Consider the following 9,693-nt stretch of genomic DNA (forward strand, 5'->3'; position numbering starts at 1 on the left):
GATCTACAAACATTCTTTTAAAATAGAAAGTTAGTGATAAGAATAATTTCTCATTTAGAAAAGAAGATTACAATTATTTTGCAGTGTAACGTCCACTAAAAAATAACACACATAAAATTTATGTCATTTAAATTATTTGTCATGTACTGTTCAATAGAAAAATGACATGTGTAAAATTTATGTCACTAAAATTATCTTATGTTTTCTTCTTACATGTCTTCAGATAAGTGAGTGCATGCTCTACATCAAGTGGACAAACAAAGGAGTTTTAGTTACACCCTAAATAACTACAAGGGGTTAAGAGATGGCCCGTAAAATAACAGCGCGTTAATGACTGTTTTTCCCTTATAAAAAATCACATTTTAGAAAGTAAGGTCAGAGAGATTGATGTATTTTTACAAACTTAAGGTATATAGCTGTAAAATATAAGAAGTAGAGGGGTGTAAATGTATTATCTCTTATCTTAATTAGCGGGAAAGTATAAATGGGAATAACAGAGTATTTCATCATTTGTTGTTTAGTAACACAATTCAGTTTCTGGTAAAAAGACGAAAATGGACATGGACGAACTGAAAATTCTCGCCGCCGAGCAACGCTGTGAACTCACGGCGGCGCGTCAAGTCGACTCCGACTTCGATTTCGCTTTTCAACTTCAACTACAAGAAGCTATTGCCGTTTCTCTCTCTCTACAACCTTCTACTTCCACCGCACCACCCACCCCATCACCACAACCCACCCTACCCCAACCGGACGACGGAATTTTGAAGTTCGCCGATGTGCAATCATCGGAGTTACTTCAGCTGGAGCGAGAAATCGATGATCGGAAATTTAGTGAATTGGAGTTCAGGAAAATGCGCGATGATCTTCAGCGTAGAATTCATGATCATCATGTTGCTCAGGAGATTCTTCGTATGCCGGAGGATGAATGGCAGAACAACGGAGACAATTTTGAACTTCCTTTCGGGGAAGGAACTTCGAAAAGTGAGGAGAAAGAGCCATTTAGGGTTTATTTCAAGGGTTTAGTAGAAGATTTTGAAGCAAAAGCGTTTTTTGGTGGGATTGGAGTTGCGATATGTGATTCGCGAGATGAATTGTTGTTCGAAATGAGGAAACCGTTTTATGGAAGTGCGATGAGTCGCCAATGTATTGAGTTTAAGGCACTTATTGAAGGATTGAATGCTGCTATGGCTTTGGATTTGAAAAGGGTCGTTTTCTTTTGTGATTACTTCCCCATATTCCAATTTGTAAGTACTTGTATTTCATTTTATCAATTAACTTTCTATGGTGTTTTAACATTGGTATTGCATTGTGTGATTGTTTTGAAACAACCTCTCTACCTCCACGAGGTAGTGGTAAGGTATGCGTACGCTCTACCCTCCCAAGACCTCATTTGTGGAATTTCTCTGGATATGTTGTTCTTGTTGTTATTGTATGGTTGTTTGTTCCCTAGGCTAGTTAGTTATGCCAGGTTTATGATGCAAGGATTGATATAAGGAGATTAACAATACCCATATAGCTCATCACTTAAAGATTATTTTTGCTTTGCTAGGATGTTTTGCTTGTTTTGTTTGTTTATGAAAGAAATCTATGTTGCTTGGACTTTCTGAAAATGCTGCCACACCCATATCGGGTCGTCCACAAATGAACTATTTTTTTTGATAGCTGTGGTGTCTGAGTTTTTCTCGAGCCGAGGATCCAGGGGTGGCAAAATCAAACCCAACTCCCCACCCACCCACCCACCCACCCTACCCTAACCGAATGGCAGATTTCGAATTTAGCTGATGTGCAATCTTCGAAACTACTTCAACTCGAGCGAGAAATTGATGGTCAGAGAGTTAGTGAATTGGAGTTCAGGAAAATGCGTGATAATCTTCAACGCTGAATTCATGATCACCGTGTTGCTCAAGAGATTCTTTGTATGGCGGAGGATGAATGGCACGATAACAGAGACAATTTTGAACTTCCTTTCGGGGAAGGAATGCCGAAAAATGAGGAAAAAGAGCTAGTTAGGCTTTTTTTAAAGGTTGGTGGAGAATTTTGAATCAAAAGTGTTTTTTGGTGGGATTGGAGCAGCTATATGTGATTCGAGAGATGAATTGTTATTCGAAATGAGGAAACCATTTTATGGAAGAATCGCCAATGAATTTAGTTTAAGGCACTATCGAAGGGTTGAATGTTGCTATCACGTTGGATTTGAGAAGGGTCGCAGAATGAGAGTTTTAGTGCACCTGGCTGTCCTATTTTCATTGGTGTTTTGATATTGTTATTGCATTGTGAGGTATTTTGGTCTATAGGCTAATTAGTTATACTAGGTTTATGATGCAACAGCTGTTATAAAGAGATTAACAATACCGATATAGCTCAGCACCTAAACATTTTTTTTTGCTTTGTGAGGTTCTTTTATTTGTATTTTTGTTTCTGAAAGAATTCTATGTTGTTTGGACGCTCTGAATATGTTGATGCACCTGTATCGGATCATCCACAAATGAATTATTTTTTTTAATTACTGTGGTGTTTTGAGTTTTATTTGAGCCAAGGATCTTAGGGTGGCAAAATCAAACCCAACCCCATCCCCCCATCACAACCCACCCTACCCCAATCGAAAGACGTAATTTCGAGTTTTGCCAATGTTTAATCTTCGGAACTACTTCAACTCAAGCAAAAATCGATGATCAGAGAGTTAGTGAATTGGAGTTTAGGAAAATGTGTGATGATCTTCAACTTTGAATTCATGATCACCATGTTGCTCAAGAGATTCTTTGCATGCCGAGGATGAATGGCAGGATAACGGAGACAATTTTGAACTTCCTTTTGGGGAAGGAACCTCGAAAAATGAGGAAAAAAGCTTTTAGGATTTATTTTAAGGGGTTATTGGAGAATTTTGAATCAAAAGTGTTTTTTTGGTGGGATTGGGTTGCCATATGTGATTTGCGAGGCATATTGCTATTTGAAATGAGGAAGTCGTTTTATGGAACTGCGATGAATCGCCATTGCATTGAGTTTAAGGCACTTGTTGAAGGTTTGAATGTTGCGATCGCGTTGGATTTGGAGAGGGTCGTTTTCATTTGTGATTACTTTCTTATATTCCAATTTGTAAGTCCATACATTTTATTTTATCAATTACAATTTTCTATGGTGTTTTAACATTGGCATTGCATTTTGAGGTTGTTTGGTCCATAGGATAGTTATACGAGGTTTATGATGCAATGATTGTTATAAGGAGATTAACAATACCCATATCACTCATCACCTAAGCATTTTTTTGCTTTGCTAAATGTTTTGTTTGTTTTGTTTGTTTATGAAAGAATTCTATGTTTCTCAGGCTCTCGAAAGTGTTGCACCTTCATCGGATTGTTCACAAATGAACTTTTCTTTTGACTCCCCCACCCCCAACAACCACAATCCACCCTACCCCAAACGAATGACGGAGTTTTGAATTTTGCTGATTTGCAATCTTTGAAACTACTTCAACTTGAGTGCGAAATTGATGATCGAAGAGTTTATTTTTATGTAATTTTGTTGTTGGCTTCATTCTTGTTTATTGATGATTGGAGAGTTAGTGAATTGAAGTTCAGGAAAATGCATGATGATCTTCAAAGTCGAATTCATGATCCCCATGTTTGCTCTAGAGATTCTTCGTATGCTGGAGGATGAATGGCAGGATAACAGAGACAATTTTGAACTTCCTTCAGGGAAGGAACGTTGAAAAATGAGGGAAAGGAGTTATTTAGGGTTTATTTTAAGGTGTTAGTGGAGAATTTTGGATTAAAAGTGTTTTTTGGTGGGATTGGAGTTGCTATATGTGATTTTTTTTTCATAACCGTGGTGTCTGGGCCAGCTTGCGCGCACCTCGACTAAATCCATGGGCTACCTGTCACCTCCACCAGCAACAGGTACCAGGTAACTCTGTCCACTAAGGCTAGAGCAGATGGAAAGAAATCACCTAATGTTTGTCTCTGCTGGGAATTGATCCGAGACCTCTTGGTGCTCTTCCCAACTTCATTGAACCATTAGGCTACACCCTTGGGTGCGGAGTTGCTATATGTGATTCGAGAGATGATTTATTCGAAATCGGACAACCATTTTATGAGAGTGCGATGTATCACCAGTGTGTTGAGTTTAAGGCACTTATTGAAGGTTTGAATATTCCTATTGCGTTGGATTTGAAAAGGGCCGTTTCTTTTGTGATTACTTCCCTATATTCCAATTTGTAACTACATTTATTTCATTTTATCAATTAATTTTCTATTGTGTTTTAGTATGACATTGCATTGTGAGGTTGTCTGATCCATAGGCTAGTTACTCAAGGTTTATGATGTAATGATTGTTATAAGGAGATTAGCAACACCCATATTGCTTATCACCTAACATTTTTTTTTTTGCTTTATTGGGATGTTTAGTTTGTTTATGAAAGAACTCTATGTTGCTCTCGGACTCTCTGAAAATGTTGTTGCACTTATGTTGGATTGTCCACAAATGAACCTTTTTTTTTATAACCATGGTGTCCGAGTTTTGCTTGAGCCGAGGATCTAGGTTTGGCAAAATCAAACTCGACCTTTCCAACCCGTTCAAGTTTGGTCAGGTTATTGACCTGCCCATTTATTAGCTCACCTCGTTTCAGTTCATTAATAATTGGGTTGATCTGTTGCCCAAATTGACTTATGAAAAATCTTATCAAAATATTTTTAAAAGACATCTTTTAAATTTAATTTTATTAGGCATTAAAAATTTATAAAATAACAAGTAAAACTATTAAAACTTAGTAAGAAATGGGGTTGGGGTTGGGTTTTGGCCTGCATTTTAGCCCAAGCAACTTTTGGGCAGGTCAATAACCCCTTATTTATTAACTCAACCCATTTGACCCTCCCCCTTCCAAATTCAGCCCAGTCCACCCATTTGACACCTCTGCAAGTATCTATTGGAAACAACCTCTCTACCTTTGAGGTAGAGATAAGTTCTGGTTACACTTTACCCTCTCGAGCACTGTGTATGTAATTGTTGTTGTTGTTGATGACCCTGGTGTTTGGGTCAGCTTGCATGCACCTCAACTAATTTCACGTGATAAGTTCCACCTCCCAACAACAACAAGTATCAGGTAGCTTTGTTCACCAAGGCTAGAACAAATGGGAAGAAGTCTCTCGGGGGTGTTTGGATTGGCTTATTTTTAAGTACTTTTGGCTATTAAGCATTTTTTTTAGTTTTAGTTGTGTTTGGCAAAGTTAAAAAGTGCTTTAAGCACTCACTTTTAGGCCAAAAAGTACAAAAATAAGCCAAATGCCAAAAGTAGGGTCTCCCCTACTTATGGCTTTTAGCTTATAACCTACTTTTTTAAAAACTCATCCAAACACCCTCTCAGTGTTTTGCTGGATTTAAACCTGAGACCTCATGGTGCTAAATCGATCCCATTGAGCACTAGGCCACACCCTTGGGTTCACACATGCACTACTTTTGAAGCATTCAATACGCACCTGCACCTATCGATATTTTTGTAGAGTCCGAGCAACATAATTAACGATCAAGGGGCTGCCAGGTTTCCAATTATTCATTCACATAGATTGAAAGTTGTATACAAATGATGTCTAATACTTTGTGATGACTCAAAAATCAAAGAGGGTGTCATAAATTATGATGGAGGGAAGTTTCATACCATTAATTCCAAGTAACTAGGAGTGGTAAGATTTTTCGGGATTTCAGAAAATCTGTTTTGATTTTTGGGACTCCAGAAGATTAGTCACTAGATTTCTTTCCTAGCTATCTGTGCGCACATTGTTCTTCTATTAATATAAAAACATATCAGGATACATGCATGATATAATGTTGTTTCTTGATCATAAGGTAAATCAATACAAGGACATTTTTATGTTCTGACTTAAAGAGTTAGAGATCTGTTCTTTTTTTTTGGGTTGAGAAAAAAGAGTTAAAAGGTTTACCTGACTTAAAAATAGTACAGGATCACCGCATTGCCTTCCTGATATTGTGAGTAGAATGAGCTCACTCATGCAAGCCTACGTAGATGATATGTCTAAGGAGCTATTTAATTGGATTTCATCTTGATTTTATTATTTACATTAGTCAAAGGTTTCCTTCTGCACTTTTTTCTTTTAAGCTGCCTTATCGCGATGAAGGAAGAGTTTATCTTTCCAAAAGGTTATGGTTCAAACTATTTAGTAGTTGCCTTTATTAGTTGAAACTTTTTGTCTAGCTACAATAAAGAGAAAAAGGGACTCTAAGACGTTGTAGGGTAAGTTCAAGCACAAATATTCAATATCTACTACTGTGTGTTTGGTTTTGCCATCACATCCTCAAGCTTTCCAAAGTGCTTAATTTGCTGAAATTATGTGTTTGGGAAACTGTAGGTTACAGGCCGATGGTCGGCCAAACAGCGGAAGGTTGCTGCTCTACGGAATCAAGTGGCTTTGCTCCAAAAAAAGTTTTCATTTTGCCAGCCTTCTCTTGTGGCTCGAAATGAAATTAAGTTTGCATTTAAATTAGCAAGAGAGGCAATGACTACTCAGATTAAGAAAGTTGCAGAGTCAGCTGCTTCAGTGAATGTGTATGAAACTTGTGCTATTTGTTTTGAAGACACTAATATTGGTCAGATTTTCTCGGTTGATGATTGTAGGCACCGTTATTGTGTCTCCTGTATGAAACAACACGTTGAAGTGAAGCTGCTTCATGGTATAGTGCCTAAGTGTCCTCATGCAGATTGCAATTCAGATTTGAAACTGGACAGCTGCAGCAACTTTTTGACACCTAAGTTAATTGATATTATGAAGCAACGTATCGAGGAAGCTTCTATCCCTGTAACTGAAAAAGTTTACTGCCCTTACCCGAAATGCTCAGCTCTGACGTCAAAATCTGAAGTTTTAGAATATACTAAGGGTTCCTTTTTGGGAGCTGAAAGACTTGGAATTAGGAAATGTACAAAATGCAATGGCCTGTTTTGTGTCAATTGCAAAGTTCCTTGGCACTACGGTATCTCATGCAATGAGTACAGAAGGAGAAATCCTAATCCTCCAGAAGATGTTAAGTTGAAAACTCTGGCTGCAACGAATTTGTGGCGCCAATGTGTAAAGTGCAACCACATGATTGAACTTGCGGCAGGGTGCTACCATATGACTTGCAGGTAAATCCATGGGTGTTTAAGTTCCATTTGTTTGACTCACACATGAAATAAGTAAACTCTCAAATTTTGGAATCATGTTAGTCAAATGACGTGTCTTATGATTTGATGAAATTAGTATCTTCTGTACATATATTTGTGCTGTCTAAACTGTTCTTTACTTTGATATGACCTTCCTGTCATAACAACTTAACCCAGATATAACTATTTGCTATTTATAATCTTCATGAAAGTTAGACTGGATCAAGTAAGCACTATTAAGCCATATGCACCCCTTTATTGTTGAAATGGAAGTTTGACGCTGCCTTGCATCCCCCCCCCGCGCAAAAAAAAATAAAAAAAAAGTGACAAGAAAAGCCTGTTGGACTGAACCATATGTATGTATTATTCTACAGATGCCTATTTTTTTGGGTCACATTTTGATTGCTCTCTTTTGTTTTTGTTGCTTCTACCCTCTATTGTTGTATCATTTCTTTCTTAGAATTGACTTTTTTCGCACTCAAGGCCTCATCAGCAATAGAGTTTGCTATTGACCTCTGTGAAAATATTCCTGCTATATTGTTGCACTCCAATTGCTTGTTCCATTCCAGACATTATTTCAGCTATATTAGTATATTCTCTCAACTGAGGTTCCCTGCTCTGGCCTACACGGTGTTTCTTTTCTATTTTATCCACCCTCCTGTCCTTTTCCTGTCTCTGGAGCGGATGAGTTATGTTATCTAGTTGGTTTAATATCCGCTGGACTTATAGTATTTTAGTGAATATGCTTATGCAACAACAACAACAAACCCAGTGAATATGCTTATCAAAATAGAAAATATATCAGTCACTGTATTTGTGCAACATTTTACTGGAAGTTCACTCTCCAAGTTCAGTGGGGAGGTACATGTTTCCAACGTAAAGAAATTGTGGGTCTTGCTCTTTGCGGATGATGGGAGAATGACATCGCTTGTGTAAGCCTTGGTTCTTATACATAATAACGATGTCATGATATCGGTTGACCTTGGAAGAAGTATTTGTGTGCTTTTTTTTTGGTTAACAATTCTGGCCAATATTTCTTTGAACCCCTTATGGCCAACTAAAACTTTATGTTTGGTTTAGTACCTTCACTTTCTGCTTTAGTTGATCATATCAGTACCCACTGTCCACGGATAATAAACATCTGTTGTTCCTGCTGTGCATTGGGAGCCATATATAGGAGGTCCATAGATTAATGCACATGAGTTTACTTTTACCACTAAACAGTAAGAACTGTGCTACTGTTAGGAGGACCAACAAAAAGCCAGAGGGTTTAAGAGGGAGGAGTGACTCTATTATCTTTTTTTTTTTTTTTTTTTTTTTAATCTGTGTGTAATAGAGCTCAAAGACGAACTATTGATTGGTTGTCTTGAGATCTTTCGTTCTTCCTCAATTGTGGTCATTCGTCATACCTACTGGGACTAAACTTTTCTCTTTGCCTTTGTTGATTACAATTGTGTTGTATTGTATGTATATTACACTAACAACATTTTTACATGTATGTACAGATGTGGATATGAATTTTGTTATACATGCGGGGCACCGTGGAAGGACAAGAAAGCAACTTGCTCATGCAAGCTTTGGGATGAAGACTACATTTTAGATTCTGATGATGAGGTGGATGACGATGAGGATTATGATTATGATACCGATTTTGATGACTATTATGAACTTTTGTAGTAGTGTCTTAATGCCATGTTTTATCATTCTTTATATTGATACTTTACTATCTGGAATATTTAGTTAATTTTGGGATTTTGCCGGAAAAATTAGCACAGTTTGTTGCAGTATGTGACTCTGTCTTGGTTACGTCATCAGTAAACATTGCCTCCTTTTTGTTATATATTTTTGTGAAGTAACCCGAGCTAATTGTGTATCTTCATAGGGAAACTTGGAGGTCATATCTATGTTCAGAAAGCCAAACATCCTTTCGATCATAAAGACAGATTTTCTGTTGTTTTTCTAGTACCAAAATCACTTTTTCTATATCTTTGTCGTTTGTTTTCCAGAATTGCCAACCCTTCACATAAATAAATCTAGCAAATGATGTCCTTACACCTCAGGTATGTGGTGGTTGGTATACATAGCACTGCTCATAGGGAAGTTGACCATTTTCAGTTCCGGTATGATTGCCTCTGCAGCATTTGAGCCTAGGGTCTATCAAAAACGAGATAGGTCTATCAAAAACAATCTCGTTGCCTACAAAGGCAAGGGTAAGGTTTTCTATACAACCCCCTCCTCAAAGTGGGACTATACTGGGGTATGTTGTTGTTGTTGATATGATTGCCCTATGTCTGGCCTTTTCCGTTCCTAGTGGCGAGTGCTGGACTTTTCCGTTCCTAGTGGCGAGCTCGAAAAGGCTATTACTACACAGAAAATTGTTACAATATTCACAATCTTTATAAGGATAAATAATGGAGGAAAGGTCTGAAATTAACAGCTTTTCTTTTGGCAACTGAGATTATATTAATCACTAACGTACAATGTTACAAAGCGATAGTTAGCTCTACTCGCTTGCTATATGTCTCAAGCTCGGAAAAACTCAAGAGCTA

The 9,693-nt window shown here is 37.6% G+C and overlaps 1 protein-coding gene across 1 annotated transcript; it reads left to right on the top strand.

Moving 5' to 3' along the window:
- The first annotated feature begins 493 nt into the window (after positions 1-493).
- Positions 494-8,996, top strand: LOC107848058 (E3 ubiquitin-protein ligase RSL1). Its single transcript, XM_016692718.2, has 3 exons — positions 494-1,244; positions 6,357-7,126; positions 8,650-8,996. The coding sequence occupies exons 1-3, from the start codon at positions 555-557 to the stop codon at positions 8,819-8,821; spliced, it is 1,632 nt and encodes a 543-aa protein (XP_016548204.2). The 5' UTR covers positions 494-554; the 3' UTR covers positions 8,822-8,996.
- The last annotated feature ends 697 nt before the right edge of the window (positions 8,997-9,693 follow it).

This window comes from Capsicum annuum, chromosome 11 (assembly GCF_002878395.1).
Source record: "Capsicum annuum cultivar UCD-10X-F1 chromosome 11, UCD10Xv1.1, whole genome shotgun sequence".
Classification (NCBI taxonomy): Eukaryota; Viridiplantae; Streptophyta; class Magnoliopsida; order Solanales; family Solanaceae; genus Capsicum; species Capsicum annuum.

Coding starts and splice junctions, on each gene's coding strand:
- LOC107848058 (XM_016692718.2), top strand. CDS start 555: ATGGACATGGACGAACTGAAAATTCTCGCCGCCGAGCAACGCTGTGAA. Junction 1,245..6,356: donor ACTTCCCCATATTCCAATTT/GTAAGTACTTGT, acceptor GGGAAACTGTAG/GTTACAGGCCGATGGTCGGC. Junction 7,127..8,649: donor TGCTACCATATGACTTGCAG/GTAAATCCATGG, acceptor ATGTATGTACAG/ATGTGGATATGAATTTTGTT.